Below are 23,593 nucleotides of genomic sequence, written 5' to 3'. Positions count from 1 at the left end.
TACATTATTATAATCTAGTGGCTTAAAAAGAAAACACTTTTTCATAGCTCTGGAAGATGGGATGTCCAAGATACATAGGGTACCAGTGAACATTTCTGTCTCTTTGTAACCTCTCATGTTAAAGAACAGAGAGAGAGAGAGAGAGAGAGAGAGAGAGAGAGAGAGAGAGAGAGAGAGAGAGAGAGGAAGAGAGAAGAAGAAGAAGAAGAAGAAGAAGAAGAAGAAGAAGAAGAAGAAGAAGAAGAAGAAGAAGAGGAGGAGGAGGAGGAGGAGGAGTTCACAAGCCTCATATTACAAGGCACTAATCTGTTTATAAGCACTACCCACGTACCCTTATTTCTTAAAGGTCCATTTTCAAACACCATCATATTGGAGATTAGGAGATCAACATATGAGCCCTGGAAGAAGAGCAACATAGTCTCCACCACTGCATAGCTAATCTTCCAAGAAAAACCTTTTAGACTGAGACTTAACACGGAACAAATGACTGACTCTTCATCGGAAATGAAGGAGAACATAACAGTCAGACTTCCTGTTGCTATGACAAACGTGCCACAGAACAATTTAAAAAGAGAAAAGGTTACCTTGGCACATGGTTGCAGACATTACAGAGGTGGGTGGGAAGCAGTTGCCCTAGCCTGTGGTAAGGTGGTGTGTTGTGTTGGGAGGGCAATGGTAGAGCACAACTGCTCATTTTGTGGCACCCAGGAAGTGATGATTACCTGTTAGCTGACTTCTTTATTTACTTCCATCTCAGCCCCACCTCACAAGATAGGGCTGTCCACAATCAGGATGAATATTTCCTCCCAGAGTGTGCACGCAGAGAGGTGAGCTTTAGTAATCTGCTAGGTATCTTCCAACCCAGTCGTTCTGATGATTAACTGCCACAGAGAACTAAATTAGGGACTTGCATACAAAGTTTGGGCAAGCGCTCTTCATCCTCAACCTGAAAGAAACCTCGTGTGTCTGTGAGACTCCTTTCAGAGTGATTAACTAGAGAGGAAAGACCCATCCTGAATATGAGCAGCATGCAACAGCTTTGAGATATATAGAAACACAAAGACAGAAAGAAAGGGTGGTCCAGGAGAGATGAGGCATGGAGAAGGAATCTATCAAGAAGGTTGAGATTCTTTAAAATAGTTGTAATAAGCCCCTAGGCTCTAGTCTTCTCTTATCCTGTACCCCTTTTTAGTGAGTCCTGTTGGAGATATGCAACTAAAAACTAGGCAACACATAAGTTTGCTGGTTTAGTCACACAGGCTAGCATCTCGGAGCACAGAGTGGGGAGAGAAGGCTGGGGAGAGGCAAATAGAATTTACTCCACTGTACATTAAATTGTGTAGAGTAGGAAGAAAATATGACTACAGTGGCTGAAAAAGTTAGATGAAGGATTTGGGTTTTGAGTACTATAGACTTTTTCCCTCTCATTTCTTAACCAAATTAGAGATGGGCTGAAAGCCAAGGCCAAAGCTTCAAGAGAGAAGTTAAAGCTATTGCTGGATGTAAGAATGATTAATGTCAAAACATATTGAAGGTAACAGGTGGTTGGATGAGCCAAAATCAGAGGCTTTACACAGAAGGAAGAAATTTTGCTCCTCAGATGAAGGGAGGAAGAGTGGAGAGGGGAGAGGCACTGCTTTGTTCATCTATAGATAGTGAGGGGAGCAGAGAGAGAAATTGAGAGAGCTGGTCTCTTAGACCAAGTTTCCCAATGAACAAGGAATGACCCTTGGTAGATTGCAAGAGGTAAAGAGTGGGGAGGATTTTGAAAAAAATCCCCCAAAACAAAACAAATCAAAACAAAACAAAACAAAAAAACCCCCACATGATAAGCTTAGTCACAGGAGAGAAGAAAGTGCTGATCCTGCAAAGGTCCTGGGATATCACATTGCCCTCTGTGTTTTACTGATTTTTCTCATTCAGTGTGTGTGTGAATGACAGCCTGAGAGTGTAACTCAAGAGGGTGAGATGAAAGGGTGACTCAGGGCCAGGAGTCTCCATAGATAATTCAGTGGAAAGACAGAGTCACTTTACCATCCCTCAAAACCCACCTTAATACAGCTGAAATGCATTTGATTTTTCTCTTCTTTAGGGTGCTATTTTTAAAGTTTATTTCTAGTTGTTTTAAACCCATGGACATGGCAACTTTCTTAGAATTATTTTATAATGCTTAGGTAACAAAGTTTCTACAGGCATTATGCTGTAGTGTAGCAAATTTCATCATAATGTTAAAGCAGATGTCACAAAAGGCATGGAATATAGTTGTGACTGATTTTGATACAAAGTTATACTACGTTTATATCTTTATAATCCATGTGGAGGCTTCCAACTCCTTTACTGAATCCATGCAACTACACCAGACAAATCAACACAGAGTTTCAAAAGGATTCTTCCTTTTGAAGAGTCAAATTGGACTTTAGTGACATTTCTTTGCTTACCTTAGCTTATTATCCCGATAATTAATTTTTTTTTGAAAAGCCAGCTAATTTTTGCCAAAGGTCTTCAAGTTTCACTTTTTACAGTTAAGTTCAGTAAAAAGATGATACTATCAGGACTACTATACATTACTGTCGCTGCTCCTTTGTCCCCCCTCCTTCTTTTCCTTCTTACCATATTCCCCCGCCCCTTCCCTTTTTTGAAATAGGCTTGTTTTGTAGCTCAGGCTGGACTTGAACTCACAGCAGTACTGCAGTCCTTCCTCAGCCTCCAAGGTGCTAGGATTATGGGCATAAGCCAACATACCACATTTAGTCTCCAAGTTTCGGTGTTTGCATAGGAGAGAAAGATCTTTTTACCAGTTAGGATCTGTTTTAGCTATACACAAGGTTATCTAGTAGAAGTGAAGAATTTTCTGTGGCTGTATTGCATCGTTAGATTCATTTGAGAAATAAACATTCCCTTGTTGCTGCTCCCGATGAGATACGGAAGGAAGTTTCTTGATCCTTTGGATGTTAAAGCAAGATAAAATAAGTTGGAGTGATTTCTTTGCCCTTACAGCGAATAACAACAAAAGGAAAACAAAAAAAAAAGGAATGCTAGTCATGTAAATCGATCCCTGTGCCATCGATTGTAGTAAATTGATCCATGGTGGCCACTACTACTTGTAAAGTTATTGATTTCCCTCCCCTGGAACCATTTTCCCATGCGCATCAAAGGAGATGGGGTAATCATATCTGCAAGTACAGCTACTTCCAAGCCAACACTAGAAATTAAAAAACTGCATCTTAACAGCCACTTTATTTCACATTAGTAAAATAAGGGCCAGAAAATAGTTCTTTATGTGTTTCTTGTCCCTGCATGCTATCTATTGTCCTAGAGCTATATTTTTACTTTATAGTAAATGTCAAGAATAACTATGTTTTTTGTAGTCTATAAAGAAAATGACTTCTTTTTTCATGCAAAGAATTCTAGATTATAATTTTCTTTGACTTTAGTTCTATAAAAATTAATAACAAAATGAAATCAAAGTGAAAATGTATAGAAAACTCTTGTTTCCTTGGAAAGGAAACAGTACTTTTCAAAATCCATAAGCCCTCAAGTTTAAGTGCCATGACAGAATAAAATGTACTACTGTGTATTTTACCAGTCTCAAACAGGTCTCCAGGAGGCTATCTCAACTTGAGATGCAGAGACCCAGACAGAATCCATCTTTTAGCTTCATGGTCCCCTGGCTGCACCACTGGTCCTAAGATGTCATGTGTGCCTCCTGTGTATGACTACGTGAGTTTCATGAGGCAATGAATGACAGCAGCTGACTATGTAACTCCCAAGGCTGGAAACATTAAAATGGTCCTATGTGGCAGTATATCAGGTGTGGCCTGGACATCTGCACATCACTTCAGTTCACAGTTTGTCTGTATTATGGTTGCTGTTGTCTCTAGAAGAAATGCTGTCTATCTTGTGGTAGGCAAGAGGTTCAGGCCGTTAGAAATCTCTGGTGTGAGGGCTGGAGAGATGGCTTTTTGGTTAAAAACATTAGTGGTTTTTCAGAGGACCTGAGTTCACTTTCTGGCATTCATAATTGTGCAGCTCCCAACTAGTATAACTACAGCTCTGGGGGGTACTGTGTCTTCTTTTGGCCCTGTTGGGTACTGCACTTACACACACACATACTGCGCCTCTGTACACACATTTGCATAATTAAAAATAAAAGTTTAATCCTGCTTATACCTGGAGTTCAGAAGAGACAATAGCAAGTCTCATCCAGGAGCTGGTTCCAATCAGAGTCCAGTAGTCCAGGCAGGTGCTATCTTGTTTCTCAGGAAAGTCAGTATATTTTTCTGAGACTTGATAATGCCTATTAGCTAAGAGAAGAGAAGAGAGAGAGAGAGAGAGAGAGAGAGAGAGAGAGAGAGAGAGAGAGAGAGAGAGAGAGAGAGAGAGAGAGAGAGAGAGAGAGAGATGACTCTAGTGTTGAATTATGTTGGTTGTCTAGGAATAATTAATGATAATACCACTGCCTCTAATATATGTTAAATTTAGATGGTCCCTTTAAAGAATATTAATGTATATTTTAGAAAATAGACACAACAACATATGAATGTCACTCTTCAAGATACGACTGTTACTTCAAGTGATAAAAACTTGAGTATATTGAAATTCATAAATCAGAAGAGGACAATGATCTAGATGGGTGACAGAGGCACTGTCACTGGACAGTGACTGGAATGTCAACCAGGAGAGTGTGTTTTATGTGGAAGAGAGAATGTGCTACAGGATAAAAAATTGGGGAAAAGAAAAGTGACTGCTATTATGGAACTCAAATGTTCTTGACAAATAATGAATTTTTAAAGGAAAATTATCCTTTCAGCTTATCTCTCCACTCTTATCTCAAAGAATGCTTGATGCCAAGAAGAAAGACCAGCACCAGACTGTGCGTGCACTATGTTGTTGGCTTTATGTACCTTTCTACTGTCTGCGTCACTCTGCCCACAGTTCCTTACTGGTTGGATCTTACATTCTGATTATGATTCAAGCTCCTGCTTAAAGACTTGTGAAGCTTTCTTCCATGTTATCATACCAGTTAATGTTAGTGGCTTCATAGAGTTGACAACCACAGTCATTACTCCTCACTCTCTATATCCACTTTATTGATCCAACATCTTTACTATGACAGCCTTTTTTATCTGATGTGACAGATATCAGAAAAATTAACAAATACGTTATATTTCAGGCACTCTTTGGAGCTTTAGATACCATAATATATTATGCCTACCAACAGTCTTATAAGCAAGTTAATCTTACCTTGCCATTGGCAATTGATGCAAATGAAATGCAGGAAGGATTTTTCCTAGAAAAGAGCTGGTGAAAATATGAAGGTCAAGTTGAACCAGCCAGAATAAACTAGAACTTGCATTCTTAAAGAGCATTGTATGGAGCCTCATCATTATAGACTGATGGAATATGCTGGTTAGGTGCTCTTATTTTAACTGTACACCTTACAAGTGCACATTGTATTACTGATATTTTGAGGTGCTCATCTTATTAAGATGAAATCATAATTGAGCCTTTGGGTTTCTGGTTTTTGTGACTTTAAATAAATCAGGAGACCACCGAAAAATTTTTATGCAGATAACTACACACAGTTCAGCTGAGGGAAGTAGCCGCTTACAGCTTAGCCACTTGGGGACTCTGATAGGCTAAGGACATCAGTCAATGCACGTTACAGTGGCTGGGAAGCAATGGCTGGTGACTCTAGTCTGTTTCCGTGGCATGCATTCCTCTGCTTCATACTTACGTTTTATATGTAAATCCCTCGGTCATGTTCCTTTTTCCTTTACTGGACTATACGTAGGATTCTTATTTAATTTATTTAGACCATTTATATTTCTTTCATTTTACTATACTGAGGATTTTGTAAATTAAATACGTCGTGGGTTTAAATTGTATTATCTTAATGTCTAATTAAAGGAGGTACAGTTTTATGTCAATGACTACTTAGATAACTTTAAATTTTTTAAATGATAAATTTTCCCTTGGACCTATCTATTGTAGTAACTTATAACAATCTTTTATAGATTTCAGAGAGAAGTCCTTTATTGAGAACATGTGTTTGTAAATATGTCTACACATGTATTCACTCAGTGTACATAATGCAATATATGTTCATATCATATCATATCAGCCTAAATTTATGTATAACATCTGACTTTATGTTGTATTTACCTCCTTTCATTCTTCCTTGCCTTTTGGTCCTCTTTGAGTATCTTTCAAGGAACAAAAGCATCTTATAGACTCTTACTACAGATTAGTATGTTTTGTTTTTCCTCTTAAGTGTGTGTGTGTGTGCATGCATGCGTGTGTGTTGTGTTGTTTTAAAACTTTTTTATATACTACAGTCAAGAAAGTATTTTTATATTTTCCTCTTTATTTCTTTTTCCTACCATGGGTCTATGATATACTTATACCTGCTGTGTATGGGAACAGTAAAGGCTGCAATACAATATATTTGATAGAAATTCAGTTTAACTTCTATCTATATAGAAAAGACTATTGTATCTCTAGCCTGTACTAGTATTGCCACCATCATAAGTCTGTGTCCAATGGCATATGGCTCTATTTCTAGCACTCTGTTCTGCTAATTTGTTTTATGGTATGCCAGCACCGTATCATACTTATTGCTGTAGTTTTAATATTGAAATATGGGTGCCATAAACTGTACAGTTTTTTTTCTTCTCAAAAACACCAGTTAGATTTTTTAGGCCTTTTGGCATTTCCATGTAAATTGTAGGCTTAAGTCATTAAATTTTGCAAAAGGATCTTATTAACATTCAATTTTGATTTTTTTAAATCCAAGAATCAATTAGAAAAAGTTTTACATCTTAGCAATAGTCAATCTTTCAAACCACAAATATATATACACCTGCATTTGTTTAAGGCATTTACTTTTACATTTTCTGTGGGCAAATTGTGCCTGGAGTCCAGATGGCTCTGAAAAATATGAATTCTTATTCTTTCCAATTCTCATACCCCATGATCTCCTAAAAATACTTTCAAAGGCAGAACCAAAATCTTTGAAGAGTCATCTGCTCTAGTCTAGCCTGCTTTTACTAAGAAAACAGGGCTGACATCCTCCTTGGGCTTCTATAGATCATGCTAGTAGGGATTTTTCTCCTCATGCCAACATGTACAATGTGGGCTTCTTCCAACTTATGATACAATAGAAGAGTGTTTATTTTGACTGTTTATAAGGATGTTTATTTGATTGATAATGATTCTTTTCAAATAGAATAAATATTAGCCACATATGTTCTTCATGAGCAAATAATATATTTGATATCCAAGGCATGACTATTTAAGAAGTTGTCTATGAAATTGGCATATATTTTAACAATAATGCTCATATGTTAAATTTCCCAACTCATGCCCCAATAATGCAGTAAGTTCCCTTTAACCAGAATTCCCATTGAGGACAGCTCAGACGTCATTAATCAGGCCCCTGCAGGCTCTGCTCTGGGTGCCCACGTACATGCATGTTGATGGCGTTTCTCAATCACTCAGCGGGTCTCTTTGAAAACTGCAGATTCCAACTCCTGGCAACTGTAACACCAAAAATTCAGTCCTCAGGGCTTCTGTCTTCTTTGACTAGACTTACTAATCACAGTTCAACTCTGTGGGGACAAAGTTATTAGCTGGTGCTTGACTCTAGATACTGAGATTCAATTACTGGCCAGCAATGTTTAGGAGCACAAGCCTCGCTAATTAGCAGCAAGTTTTCATCTTTCCTCCGCACAGCGTGTGAGCAGTTAGCGCTAGCAGACGCAGAGTCAAAACATAAATAAATTGAGTACTTATGTATCCTGGATCTATAATTGTTATTGAGGGTCACAGAAATCTCAGCAGTTGATACATGGAAAAATTTGACACCTACAAAACGGGGGGTGGGGGGCGAATGTTATTCCTAGCAAGAAATTATGTAAAGAATGACTCCAAGAGCATAGGGTAGGTTGTGTTCTTTTTTAAAGAGTCAAACATTACTGCCTGCTTTATCTATTCAAAGATAACTACTGCTAAAAAGACAAGCCCTGTCAGGTTTTTATTAGCGCAATAAATAGGCTAATACCTAGAGAGATCATGGAACTTGTTACTGAGGTCACAAAGCCAGTTAGAGCCTTGGCCAGGTCTGGTACTCCAGTGACCCAAACACCAAGTCTCCTTCAGAAGGAATTTCAAATTGAAAGTGACACTAATTGTTAATATTTTTCTGGTAGTGTTCTACTAAATTAAATAAAGGAGGAAATGGTCCAAGTAGATAAGGCCATGTCACTTGCATGCTCCTATGGGGGCCGGGGTCAGTGGATTGAAATCCAGGTATAGAACAAAGAATTTTGAGCTAGAATTTTTTAATTTTGCATAGCAAATACTTGAAGACAACATTCTCAGCTTTGAACTTGGGTGAATATGTGCTATATTTATGACTTTCATTAGAATGAACATAAATAGCCAGGACCTATTTTACATCGCATAGCTACACATCATGATAAAATATCTTTTTAGTTTAGAAAGACCTTGAAAAACAACTGGTACTTAAAAGGACAAAGGGAGCATAACAGGCTCCACAGAGGTGCAGGGAGGTGGTGTTGGGGATAGTACCTGACGCAGTGTAGATACACTGTTCTCCCCAAAGGCTCCTGTGTGGCAGTGGGGTGCTCCTGAAGTGAGCTTTGAGAGCGAAGGCCAGTGGGTACTAGTGACGTGATGGCATCATCACAGCCATGAGATTGATTTGAGCCTCTTTGGGACTGTAAGTCCAGCACCTTCCCTGAGCCCCCCTTTCACATGGAGCCCACCACTGTGATGCCCTCTGCCATGAGGTCCTCTCCTGAGCTGCGCACCATACTCTTCAGCCATGTATTTTGTAGCAAGATGGAGTAAAATAATATCTAAACCTTTGGTACTGTCCTCTCAAAGAGCCTCACTTGACAAAAGAACGTAAAATTCCATACATCGCACAAACCCTAATAGGAGGTAGAAGATGTGCGTAATGACGGGGCAATGGTGAACCCCTTACAATGCCGCTCTCAAAACGGCACAAAATTAAGAAACACCAAAACCCCTCAACATCTTTTTTTTAAGTGTAATTTTGATTCCATATGTAAAATACTAAAGTAGTTACATGGATGGCATGTGCATTTCTAAGTCTTTCTAGATTATTTACCTTTAAGCCTGAATCTCTGTGTTGCTAAAGGGAAGCTGCACTACTCTATGTTAAATCAAATGTAGACACAACTAAAATGTAAATAAATGTCCAAGAGCTGTGTTCATATGCAGGAGCTAAAGAAAATTGCCTTTACGGTGGAAAAACACATAAAATTATTGTAAATATTCCCCCTCAGTAATTGCAACCCTGAGGCAAGATGTTTTCTTCTCAGGCAAAAGCTGAAGCCGCATGTTAGGTCTGTTCCTGCTTAAAAAAAAAAATTTAAAAAAGATAATATCAAATGAGATCTTCCAGGGTAACATATTCAGAGTACACTATGAACTACAGAAAAAAGGTTTTGTTTTGTTTTGTTGTTTGAAACAGGGTCTTACTTCTTAGCTGTGGCTGTGGAACTCACTATGCTGATCAGGCTGGCCTCAAACACACAGTAATCTGTCTGCCTCTGTCTCTGAGTGCTGGGATTAAAAGTGTAAGCCACTGTGCCAGGCTCAAAAGAAAAATTTAAACACACACACACACACACACACACACACACACACACACACACACACCACAATATTAGCATAGAATAACAGAATGAGCACCAGCGTTAGCTTTTGGGAATGCTTTTATTTAATCTATTCGAATTACATCCCGATTGCTCTCCTCTCACTTATATCTTCTTGTCCCCAACCTCCCTCCCTTTTCCATCCTATTCCCCTCCCCTAGACCTCTGACAGGGTGACCCCTCTTCTCACCGTCTGACCACAGCCTATGAGGTCTCAACCCAATAGCCTGCATCCTCTTTCTCTGTGTTCTTGCATATTCTCCCACCAAGGGGAGGTGATCAAATCCAGAGCACCAAGGTTCATGTCAGAGGCAGTCCCTGCTTCCCGCACAACCATGGAGAATGAGCTATCCATTGGCTAAATCTAAACAGGAGATCTAGGTTTTTTGCCTGCACTGTCCTTGGTTGGTGCAATACTTTGTGCAGGCCCCCTTGGGTCCCGATGTGCCACTCTGGATTGTCTCCTGGGGTTCCTGAACCCCCTGGGTCCTTCCATGCCTCCGTTCTTCCTTGCCATTCTCAGCTCTCCTCCTGGAGTACTGCAGCAAGTCCCAGCATCTGTCCCAATCCCCGACTGGGTGGAGTCTCCCACATGACATCTATGTTGCACTAATGTCCACTTATACGTAAATATATACCATGAGTGTCTTTTTGGGTCTGGGTTACCTCACTCAGGAAGATCATTTCAAATTCCATTCATTTGCTTACAAAATTTAAGATTTCCTTCTTTTTAATAGCCGAGTAGTTTTCAATTGTGTAAATGTGCCACAGTTTCTTTATCCATTCTTCAGCGAGGGACATCTAGATTGTTTCCAGATTCTGGCTATGAGCATAGTTGAACAAATGTCCTTGTTATATGGTGGAACATCTTTCAGGTATATGCCCAGGAGTGGTATGGATCTTGAGGTAGCACTATTCTCAATTTTCTGAGAAAGCATCAGATTGATTTCCAAAGTGGTTGTACAAGTTTCCACTCCCACCAGCAATGGTGGAGTGTTTCCATTTCTCCACATCCTTGCCAGCATATGCTGTCACTTGAATTTTTAAAATTTTATTTCTTTTTACATGTATGTTTATATTATTACACATAAATAAAATAAACTACATGCAGCAAGGAGAACCATGAAACAATCAAGAAATATATATGTTACATTAATAGTGATTTGGCTGTTTGTATTTGGCAAAGTTGAAGAAAACATCTTTCCTTACTTGGTGAATCTAAAATTCTGAATGAAAAATAAATATCTGTCATATCTCATCTCTATCCATTTATAACATCTATCTAGACCTAAAGACATCTTGAGCCCTAAACAACTAAGCTTAATTGTAAAACTAAACTATCTGGTCTTCAACTCCATCAGAAACTTGAGAAGGAATAAAACTTAATTACCTGAGTGATTCAGAAGCACAGGTTAGCAGCTTTCAAAACGAAAAAATGACAGAGACAGTTTGCTGCCGGAACAATCACCCAAAACTATAGCCTTCTGACCCAATATATCTGACAGACATATTTGTGAGGCAGGAACTACTGAGGACTTGCTTACCCTGTCTTGGCAGAGTTTGGCTGTCGACTCTGCCTGCATCCAAGCTTGCCCATTTCTAGGCTGAATTCTGTCTGAAATTATTGTTCATTTACACAATGGAATACTATTCAGCTATCAAAACCAAGGAAATCTTTAAATTTGCAGACAAATGGATGGAACTAGAGACAACCACCTTGAGTGAGGTAAACCAGACCCAGAATGACACGCATCGTATATAGTCACTCATAAGCGGATATTAGCCACTTAATGCAGGACAACCACATTACAACACAGAGACTGATGCATCAACCAAGGTCCACGTATGATGTGGAGCTAGATGCTCTGCTCAGATGTAGTAGACAGGCAGCACAGTCACCTTGTGGGTCCCACAATATGAGAAGTAGGGACTACTTCCGACATGGACCCAGGCCGTTCAACATTGATCACTTCCCCTTTGGTAAGGTGGCCTTGCCAGGCCACTGAGGAAGAGGATACAAGTAGTACAGATGACACTTGATAGGCTGAGGGCAGATGTTAGGGGAGGAGGACTCCCCTTTCTGAGGACTAGGGGAGGGAGAGTGGGATCTGGAGGTGATGAGGGAGGGGGCTACAATTGGGATGTAAGGAATTCAAACTGCAGAACAAGCAGGCAACTTACATTGCTAATCATACTACATGGAAATAGCAGTGAGACTGGCTGAAACATGAATGTCTATGCATAGACAAAGCTTCTTGTTGGTCACAGAATCCCTGTGACTTATTATTAGATGCCATTCTTCATATGGCATGAATGAAGATTTGCAGATGTCTTATTTCTGTTCATACAAAAAGCAGATAACTTGTCACTTGAATTTTTGATCTTAGCCATTCTGGTAGGTGTAAGATGAAATCTCAGAGCCATTTTAATTTGCATTTCCCTGAGCATTTCTTTAAGTGTTTCTTGGTTATTTGATGTTCCTCTGTTGAGAATTCTCTTTTTAGCTCTGGTGATATTTAATTTCTTGAGTTGTTTATATTTTGGAAATTAGCCCTCTGTCAAATATAGGGTTGGTGAAGATCTTTTCACAGTGTGTAGACAGTGTCCTTTGCCTTACAGAGGCTTTTCAGTTTCATGAGGTCTCACTTATTAATTGTTGGTCTTAGAGCCTGAGCTATTGGTGTTCTGTCCAGGAAGTTGTTTCCTGTGCCAATGAGTTCAAGGCTCTTCTCCAAATTTTCTTCTAACTGATTTAGTTTGTCTGGTTTTATGTGGAAGTCTTTAATCTACTTGAGCTTTATTTTTGTGCAGAGTAATAAATATAGATTTATTTGCATTTTTCTACATGTAGACATCCAGTTAGACCAGCTTCATATTGTTGAAGATGCTATCATTTTTTCATTGTATGGTTTTGGCTTCATTATCAAAAATCAAGTATCCATAGGTGTGTGAGTTTCTTTCTGGGTCTTCAATTCACTTCCATTTGTCAACCAGCCTATTTCTATGCCAGTACCATGCTGTTTTTATTACTGTTGCTCTGTAGTACAGCTTGAGATCAGGGATGGATATTCCTCAGGAAGATCTTTTATTGTACAGGATTGTTTTGGCTTTTCTGGGTTTTTTGATTTTCCATGTGAAGTTGAGAATTGGTCTTTCAAGGTCTGTAAAGAATTGTGTGGGTATTTTGATAGGGATTGCACTGAAACTGTAGAGTGCTTTTGGTAAGATGGGCATTATTACTATGTTGATTCTCCCAATCCACGATCAAAGGAGATCTTTCCAGCTTCTGATATCTTCTTCAATTTCCTTCTTCAGAGACTTGAAGTTTTTCATACAAGTCTTTCACTTGCTTGGTTAGAGTTACACCTAGATACTTTATATTATTTGTGGCTATGAAGGCAGCAAGGTAAGTTTAGGTGACTCATATAATTAATTTCTCTTGTCTTCATCTATCAAATGGAAAGAACTATGAATGGAAATAATAGTAAATAAAGTAAAGAGTTGGGAGAAAAACAGTGATAGGCTGAACTCCTTTGTTAAGTGTATCACAGCAGCCACAGGACCAACAATATTGTCTACATCTGTGCTGAAATGTCTATATTCACATGAATTTATCTCCTGAATATTGACATTCCAGATCCCCAGTGGTGGCTTCTAGTGAATGTGGTCACAGAAGCTATTCAGTTTCCTTCAGTGTTTTTTAAAAATATTTTTAATATTTATTTTTATTTGAGAGAGAGGGAGAGAGAGAGAGAGAGAGAGAGAGAGAGAGAGATATGAGCATCATGTAGCTTATTAAGGGCTCACACAGCCTCTGATCTGCCTGGCATAGTGTTTAACAAATACTCCTTTGCATTTGCTCAGGCTGAAATGGTGTGGAACAGCTAGAATTAGAACGAGTGACTAAGTGTATGGAAAATGATGTGAACCAAAGAGTCAGAGCTACTGGATCCCAGGAGAGTTAGCTAAGCCAGAGCTGCCCACTGCTTGACTGCATAGAACTGGAAAGTCCCAGTCAATTCCTTGGACTCACAGATCTGGAAAGTGATGGGCCATTTGAGAGAAAACACCTCTATCTCTCTACAAATTACATAATGCTAAACCCACGTCATTAAACAAATGATTCCTCTCCCCTGCCTCTATTGGATTTCAAAGTTCAGTACACACTCAAATTATTCAATTTTGATATCACTTTTATGATCAAATGTCCTACTTTTGAAATGGAAAGCTCACTTGGCCATGTTCCCTGTTACATTTAAGAAGCTTTTATCATTTAAATAAATTAAACCTTCCAGCAGGTTCTGCAGAACACAATGAAGCACAGAAGAGGAAAGCTTAAAGGAAATAAACCTCTTTGCTGATACAGCGCAGGCTATTATGCATGGCACTGATAATGTGCAGCAAAAAGTGTAGCCTGATGCCTGCGCTTCTGTTTGTAATTTTATCTTTCATTTTTGTGATGTTCAGTAGAAATTTGTTTTACTGTTGGACAAGAGGTAGCTCTAGAGCACATCAAGTCAAAGGTTATTTAATAATGAGGGGAAATTTTAAAACTGATTTATTTGAATACTATATTGATAATCATAGATTTACATTTTTCTTCATCTCTCAAAAAATAATGATCTCTTTGTGGATCATTTTAATGTTGGTTTCTTGGAGTAATCAGCATTATATAAAATTAATCTATACAGTTTATGTCAAATAATTAGGATACTGGTTCCTTTCTGTGAATGCATACTCATGAAAAAAAATCAACAGCATCTTAAGGAATCGTGTTATTCACAGGTGTTTTGTGGTCAAAAAACAGCAGTTAGAATTATTTCATCTAAAGAATACAAACTATACTTAAAGGGTTTTACTAAATAAAATCTATTAGTCAGTCTCTCCATTATGTTATTTGCTTGAAACATTTCATTATGGTCGTGATAAAAATGTCAAGATAAATGTTCCATTGAATGAAGCATTCAATAGTGTTAATTAGATAATCTTGCAATGGTTGTGTAGAATAATTACTGTAGAAATGTAGGTTCATAAAGTTATCTTCAAAGCCATGAGAACTTAGAGGGAAGGTTTGTTATATGTAGTGTTTTTTAAATACACTGAGTTACCTAGTTAGTGTTATCTGTGTCTCAGATAATACTGTGTTTCTGGCATACAACAAAAAAAGAACTGTTCTTTGCATTAAGACATGAAGCTATTTATGGTAGAGCCCAATAGGTGGGCTTTTAGACCTTGAAAACATAAATTCATTTCTTTGTTTCATAGGAAGCTTTAACTTTCTGTACCTATCTTCATTTTTTTTTATGAAGAAAATTGAGTATTGTCATAAGCTAAAAATTAGGCTCATAATAGATATCATTATATCACTATAATGAATCTGAATAAGTATTCTGAATAAAGAACCTTAAAAAATAGATTTGTGGTCAATTTTGAATTGACCCTACTTAGCATGCCTTTGTTAGCTACCTACTTGTGTGCCAGACATTGAGCATGGAACAACATCTGCATCACCTTAGCAGATAGTTGTTGATATAGTTATCAATAATAAAAAACATAGACTTCATAGGTGCAGCTTTTCTCTCATGTTTGGAGACATTATCTCGCTGGTGAAATATTGGTCCTCTGGCTCTAACAATTTTTCTTCCCTGTTTTCTGTGCTGTTCCCTGAACCTTGGTGTAGGGGTTGTGAACACCACAAGGTCGGTTGTTCTCTACATTTTAAGCACGGTGGATTGCTCTTGATTTCTATGTGTTGCAAAACCAAGTGTCTTTGATGAGGAGTAAGAGCTACACTTATGTGAAATCTCACAAGGCCCCACCTCCAGATGAAGCAGTAATTAATGGCCATTGTGAGAGGGAGTTTCAGTATTCTCCAGGAACAAGCCCCCCAATAGGTATCAAATTCCAGTCACCAGTACTAAACATGGATGCACTAATGAGCAGCACCAAATGAATGTGTGTGTGTGTGTCTGTCTGTCTATCTGTCTGTCTGTCTGTAACAACAACAACAAAGAAGAAGAAGTCATAAATTTGAGACAGACAAAGGAAGAGTGAATAGGGTGGAAATGCTAGAATTACAGTATTCATGTATGAAATTTCATAACAAAAATGAAAATTGAAAGACCAGATATCATATACTACTTGTTTACAATATGGAAAATAGGAAAGAGCCTTTATTTGTGATACAGCCCCATCTCAAATATATTTTCTGAGTATTTGAGGTGGTTGTGTTTTGGAATAAAATTCAGTTTTTGAGTGGCTAGAGAGACGGCTCAGTGCTTAAGAGCACATACTGTTGCGGAGGATCTGACTTTGGTTTCTACAACTTACATAAGACATCTCACATTTGCCCATAATTCTAACTCCAGGTCATCTGGCACCCTCTTCTGGGCTCTGCAGGCATTGGTACTCACACGTGCAGATACTCTCACACAGGCTTATATACATAAATTTAAATAACTGAAGGTATTCTAAAAAGATATGCAGTGTAGCATGCCCTATTGTAGAGACTGGAGATATATCAGTTAACAAAAGTCCCATTCTCCTAAACAAATGAATCTAGATATGAGAGAGACTAAAACGATGGTATCAGAGTTCAGGGAAAATCCCATTCCTTGATCCTGCCTTCCCTGTTTTGCATTGCCTTGAAAGTAACTAAAAGTTACAAAATGGTGGCATGTATTTTAAAGGAGGATGAAGTGAAGCAAGCTAACTGGCTTTGGCTTTGAGAGTTGGAGGGTATGGAAGTGCTCTCCTTCAGGGTCATAGAAGTCTCCCAGAGAGCCCTCTCCAGCCCTTAGTGAAGGCTACCCTTGATCCAGCAAGCATACCGTTCCAGTGTCACAATTTTAAAGGCTATTTCTCCATAGCCAGTTGTCTTTGAAGGGTAGTTTTGGGTATGGACTTACACACATCTTTCCTTCTCCCCTCCATTCAACCATTCAAGGTTTGCCCGGGTCCTGAGGGCAAGGCTAGGTTGTCCTGAATGAGAGGAGAGTGAATGGCTAGGATTATGTGAAGTCCATGTCTTTGGGTTTGAATCCTCACCACTTGCCAGCTGTGTGGCCTAAGACAAGCTGTTTAAATCTTCTGTCCTTCTGTTTGCTCCTGAGTCCAGTAGGACCTGGCTCACACAGTATGGATGGCTGGTAAATGGGGAAAGGCAAGTGTGTGAAAAATTATGTTGCTATAGGTAAGCCTTTTTAAATAACCTTTACATTAAATTGATATTTTTGTTCCATAGTATTTTTTTTTAATTCAGTAAACATCATCAAATCCAATACTTAAAAAAAAATCATGTACTGGCTCGAAATACATAGATATATTAGGCAATCAACCAAATGCAAGTGCCTTTGTTAGTATCTAGGTTTTAATTTAAACTGTACACTTTGGGTGTAGAATCTTAAAACCCGTTCCTCTCAGCCTGTTCCAACTGGGCTTGGACTGTAAGTGCTAAGAGACAAAGGTGACCTGCCCCATTTCAGACCCTCAGGCTTGTGTTTGAGGAGTGGAAGGCTTGTCGTCACTCCTTAGGGTGTTAGCCATGCTTGGATACTGGATTTCTCTATGTGTGACTTATTTAAGGGTCTGAAAATCCCTAGTAGTAGATATTCCACAGAGTGCAATAGCTCTTCGTACCCCATGCACTGGCTTCTGGGGTGCTGAAGTTACAGGGCCCGAGCCCATGTGGCTTCTGGTTAGTGCTCATTCAGCCTACAACGGAAGTAAAGGGTGAGAGGCACAGGGTCGAGCCTTCAACCTCCACAGGAGATATGCTGTTATTTCTTTTTTCACAACATACATTGCATCCTCAAGAGGGGGATAGGTTCTGTTGCTCCATCAAGACCAGATGAGAAGTCAGGGCCGGTACTGATGTTGGGAAACTGGGTCTATCTGCTGCCTCATTCCCTTACCGCCTGCGGAAGGGGAGATAAAGGACAGCTGTAGTGTGAAGTGCAAGATCTGCCACTCAGCACCCAAACTCTCTAGTCCAATTGTGCTTCCTCTGTCTCCTGATGCACCCAAGGGTCTGGCCCTCCACCAGGACTCCCTTTGTGCTAGGTATTGTGGCATTTGGAACCTTTGGTATCAATTTAATGTTACCAATCAGAATACCTTTGTCTGTTTGTGTTGGGGCATGGGTATGAGCACTGTTGGTCTAGGAAACTAGAAACGACGTTTTGTTGATATTTTTTATAGGTATACTGCAATCCTAAATTACTGTCATCTTGAACTTGGTAAGCATACAGTAACTGTGTGCAATTGTTAGACACTGTAAATAATGTGTGCTTGCTTAGTACGACCCACTCACTATGCAATTCTCCAGTGTTATGTCTGACCTTTTTGTGTGCTAGTCACCTGCTATTTTCCACTGAGATTTGCAGTGAATTCCTTTTCCCCTAATGTCAAGGATCATACGAAGGCTCTGTCTTCTCCAGGCTAACTACCTATTTAAAATAGTGGCTATGGGTGAATTAGATGGGGAGATGGTGAGTCACTTACACCAAGCTCCTTCTGTCAGCTCATGGGACCAACCTGAGTGGATGGAAATGGTATCTGAGTTTGCCTTATTGGTGTCTGTCTGATCCCAAAGGGCGCTAATGCCCTGAAGGCTTAGTGCATGCTCTGTTTCCACAGGAAGGATGAGAAGTATGTCAAACCTTGGCAAGAGTTCTAATTAAACTGCTGCAGCTTTGATGCCAGACTTGGCGATTAGTGTTACATCTGCTAAAAAGACGCACTGCCATGTGCCACCAGACAGGAAAACATATGGTAGCTTTTCTATGTAATTATTGAATTTATAATATTTATGTAATTCAAGATACAAATTATTGCCACTTGATAGGACTGACTTTAATGCATCACTCTCAATTTAGAAAACGTGGTCTGGCGTGGAAGGAGTATTTCTGCCTGCTTGACTTTTGGCTTTCCTGCTAACAGTGGTCAGCGTTAGTATTTCTTTCTGATATAAAAATCTGTGACTGTATGTTACTCCTGGGAGCCGCTGAACCATTGAAAGGTGATAAAAATGGTTACAAGCTGGAGGTATTTTGAGTTCAAGGAGAGGGTTTGGACTATGTGTCTCACACATAGTTTACTTTAAACAATAATGTTGGGAGGATGAAAGAGATAGGTAATTTTGTTTGGTGGTAAAATTGTTTGACCCTGAAAGTGCATCATTTGATGAAACTCTTCTTGACTTTCCTCACAGGTTTCACATGAAGTTACTTTATTTTTCAGGAACCTGAGAAAAATAAACTCACAGAGTTAACTCTTAATTGGAAGTATAGTTTGTAATATCTCATATAACCAGTAATTTTTATTACCTTTGATAGTGTCACCACAGTTTCTTCCACACATTTTCAGGAGGTTTTAATAGTATACTTGTGTACTGAGGGATGTCCACCTAATATCACACATGCTGTATATTGAATTTCATATTTGAAATATCAAGAGTCTTAAGGTCTGTGATTCCATCTCCATCAAAAGTGTCATATGAACAAAACCTGTGTGTTTGAATATTTTAGAGATGGAAGGTCAAGTGTTTCCAAGGTGCTCTGGTTAATAGTAACTTTAAGGATGAGTGTTGGTCTGGCACTTGTTTCTTAGAAACTTTTCCTTGTGAATTCTGTGTTTATGGGCACATAAACAAACATGTTCACTCCTCACCCTTGCTGTGCAACCTGCTTATCTCACTGGAGAACTTGGCACTTTTTCAGTACTCATGAAGCCATGAATGCCTGCTAGCTTATCCCTAAACAGAGAATAGTATTAAAAGTGGTTTTGAAATATACTTAGAGAAGGAGGAACCATACCAAAACAAGGCTGTGTTCCAGGGAAATGTAAGAAATATATATTTATATATACACAGAGGCACATATACTAATGTGTGTGTGTGTGTGTGTGTGTGTGTGTGTGTGTGTGTGTGTGTGTGTGTGCTGTATTCTTTTAAATGGGGCCATAAAGTGCTTTTACACTGTTGTGTCAACTACTTTCCCCCTCTGGTGTGTAAGAGAGTAACCAGTGTCCCTGTGTTATATTTTGGGGCATGCGACACGTGCAGATGTTTCCGTTGTAAAGCAAGGCACTTCCAGCTCAGTGTCACATGACTGTAGAGCCATCTGCTTCGGTAACCATGGTTTAATCATCTTTCCTATTCTCCAGATCATCTTCCGTAAAATTAGCGATGTGAAAAAGGAGGAGGAAGAGCGGCTGCGGCAGAAGAATGAGGTGACTCTCAGCATCCCTGTGGACCACCCAGTGAGGAAGCTCTTCCAGAGGTTCAAACAGCAGAAGGAAATGAGGAACCAGGGCTCAGCGCAGAGCGACCCCGAGAGGAGCCAGCTCCAGGTAGAGAGCCGCCCTTTGCAGAACGGAGCCTCCATCACAGGTACCAGTGTGGTCACCGTGTCTCAGATTACCCCCATCCAGACATCGCTAGCCTATGTGAAAACCAACGAGTCTCTTAAGCAGAACAACCGCGATGCCATGGAACTGAAGCCCAACGGTGGTGCTGAACAAAAGTGTCTCAAAGTCAACAGCCCCGTCAGGATGAAAAACGGAAATGGGAAAGGGTGGCTGAGACTCAAGAACAACATGGGGGCTCACGAGGAGAAAAAGGAAGACTGGAATAACGTCACCAAAGCTGAGTCGATGGGGCTGCTGTCGGAGGACCCCAAGAGCAGTGACTCAGAGAACAGTGTGACCAAAAACCCGTTGAGGAAAACAGATTCTTGTGACAGTGGGATTACAAAAAGTGACCTTCGTTTGGATAAAGCTGGTGAGGCCCGAAGTCCTCTAGAACATAGTCCTATCCAGGCTGACGCCAAGCATCCTTTCTACCCCATCCCCGAGCAGGCCTTACAAACCACACTGCAGGAAGTAAAACACGAACTCAAAGAGGATATCCAGCTGCTGAGCTGCAGAATGACTGCCTTGGAGAAGCAGGTGGCAGAAATTTTAAAACTACTCTCAGAGAAAAGTGTACCCCAGACATCTTCTCCAAAAACCCAAATGCCACTCCAAGTACCTCCCCAAATACCATGTCAGGATATTTTTAGTGTCTCAAGGCCTGAGTCACCTGAATCTGACAAAGATGAAATCAACTTTTAATATGATATATATATACATATATATTTGTTAATATATTTAAAACAGTATATACATCTATATACATATGTGTGTATATATAGTATATACATATATATTTTCACTTGCTTTCAATATGATGAACACCTTATGGATTTTGATATGTACATACTGCATGTCCAGCTGGATTCTGGCCTGCCAAAGACAATTATTCAAAGCATAGATATTGCTTGTACATTATGCAGTTGACTGCATGCACACTTTACATTTATTTATAATCTCTATTCTGTAATAAAAAGTATGACTTTTGTTAACTAAGGCAATGTAATCTTTGAAGAATCAGGGTCCAACCTGCCAATGTTGCCATGACAAACTTGATCTCAGGCTGAGTATATCGAGCTGTCATTTCTTCACTATTCTGTTTAGTTAAAATTATAGATTAATGTCAAAGGAGAGTCCAGCTGCTGAAGCTGTCAGACCATTTTATGATCTCATGCCATAGGGCATTTTTCTGTAGCTTAGTGTTAGGTTTTTTTCCCCTACAGACAATGTTTGCTCCATTGAAATGACTGTTTCTTTGCCTACATCTGATGCCAGTGTTGGATATTGAGAACTTATTGCTATGGGTTTTGTGCATGAATTGCATTACCACTCAATGATACCTCTCCTTCTTAGCATTGTATTAGATAGTAATCATTAGCTCTTATGTAAAGAACTCTCTGCTCCCTCCGTCTTGGAGAACAACTGTCATTTTGGGAGCTGACATTATCCACACCATAAATACTCAATTGTTAATATAGTGTATATTATTATAGAAACACTGCACCACAGGGTATAAGGGCCTCTTAACAATGTTAGATATGCCTGTTGTCCAAAGGCGATGAATGTTTTACATTTGTATTTTCAAAGCTCATTCAAAGGGGGGGGGGTGTTGAAAGGCTCTTAGCAAAGACACATATCAAAATTTTAACTGTTGATTATATAATTTTTTAAAAGAACATAATCAATTAGACATGTTTTGATTGCACATCTGTGACTTAGAAAGAATGAGATATAGGTACAGAAGTGCTAACACATGATTTTTATTGGTTGTAATAGTAACACATAAAATGTGGTTAACTTACAAAATAACCAACCGAGAAGGAAATAAGTTGCTTTATTAAGATAACTGCTTTTATATGACTTTATTCTGGCTACAATTTCCCTAAGCTCTTTGGCTCACAGTTGGACTGCTGGCCTTCTGTTGAGATGATACAATAGAACTATGGCTAAGGCAGATCCACTTACAAAAGGCTTATGAGACTGAATGTCAGTCTTTCAGGTAATGATTCCTCTTCAGAGAAAGTGCCTATTATAAACCAAAAGAGAAGTCACAAATGTTGCATTGTCTATACTTAGGTCCTCAGATGATAAACACTCAGAATGAAATGCATACCCCTTTTGAGAACTGTGGAAGCTGTTTCTTATGACTCCAGCATGCTTTCTGGAGTTCTTTCTGGGAGAGTGGTTTTCAGTTGGTGCAGGCATAAATTTTAGTAGTGAGAATAAGAAAGCTAATAGTTGCATTAACCTGAAAGATGTATGTCAGTCACTTGTGAACTGCTAGACTACTGATACATATATTTATATATATATATGTGTGTGTTATATATGCATATATATAGGGTGAATATACAAAAGATGGTGACAAAATCAAAGGAAATATTTTTGCTCTTTTATACACAATTTTATGCACTTTTGTATCTCCTAGTCTCTCTAAAATTATAGACAGAAGAGTTGCCACAGTCATACTGAAGAAGTCCAAAGCAGTAATACATTTATTTTCCTCACAGATCGCAGAGATGTGCCCTTTGTTCTAGGATTCCTGGAACGTGTACTAGGTGCCATGGGTTACAGTTGTTTTCCTTTCTATTACTGAAAATGGACATTTCCAGGACCATATATCTCCTTGCTCTGCTAAGATACTTACTTACTACAGGCCAAAGGAAATGAAATAATTACAGAATCAACCTTAGAATTGAGGTTTGGGGCACATTTGTTTTAGCTTTCATACTGTGGAAAATACCTTGTCCTTGGCCTCTGAGATGTATTGGGTTTCCTATTTGTCAAGTATGGCAAATACCTTTAAAAGATGAATGAGTGATTTAAAAAAAAAAACATATATGACTGCAGAAACCACTGTTCTGACTTTGCCCACATTCAAAATTAACAGTTGGTCTAAAGGCGTAAGATGGTTGCTGAAACAGAAACTGGCTTAAAGTGTAACGCATGCCTTTCCGTATTAGGCTTACAAACCTTTGCCAGGTTGTGGCATTGACCCAGACAGAGTTTTAACTACTAACCTACATTAGCCATAATGAGATTTCCATCTAAATACATGTTCCCACAGGTGAGGAAGAAGAAGAATGGTTTTGAACTGTGCTGCGCCCTCAATGGGGAGGGGAAGTATTGATGGGTTATTTATTTATTTATTTATTTATTTTTTTGGTGCAGTTCTCACAGTATTCTTTCCTAGACCCCTGTCCTCTGCGTGCATGACACAATGTGGTGCTGAGCGCACTCTGCCCATATTCTGCAAACATTGTATATAGTCTTAGGTTTCCAGATTTTAAAATTCTCCACAATAGATTCTAGTCAGATTTTAATGAAGGGTGAACATTTGCACACATGTGATAATGATACAATCACACCTGTGTGGTCTCAACCAACACACAGCACAGGCTCTTTGGGGGACCAGATGACTGCATGTTTTATTCTTACACTGTATAGGTGCTCTTGGTGCATCGAGAATATTATTT

At 39.1% G+C, this 23,593-nt stretch overlaps 1 protein-coding gene across 1 annotated transcript in view; it reads left to right on the top strand.

Moving 5' to 3' along the window:
- Kcnh5 (potassium voltage-gated channel subfamily H member 5) overlaps positions 1-22,850 on the top strand; it is a 270,367-nt gene extending 247,517 nt beyond the window's left edge. Inside the window, exon 10 of the mRNA XM_051147630.1 lies at positions 19,872-22,850. Coding sequence (XP_051003587.1) covers positions 19,872-20,819 — 948 coding nt within the window. The 3' untranslated portion in view covers positions 20,820-22,850. The remainder of the gene's footprint in view (positions 1-19,871) is intronic.
- The last annotated feature ends 743 nt before the right edge of the window (positions 22,851-23,593 follow it).

Source organism: Acomys russatus, chromosome 1, assembly GCF_903995435.1.
Source record: "Acomys russatus chromosome 1, mAcoRus1.1, whole genome shotgun sequence".
Taxonomy (NCBI): domain Eukaryota; kingdom Metazoa; phylum Chordata; class Mammalia; order Rodentia; family Muridae; genus Acomys; species Acomys russatus.
Note: the sequence above shows the minus strand (reverse complement) of the source record. Positions and strands in the feature narration are given on the sequence as shown.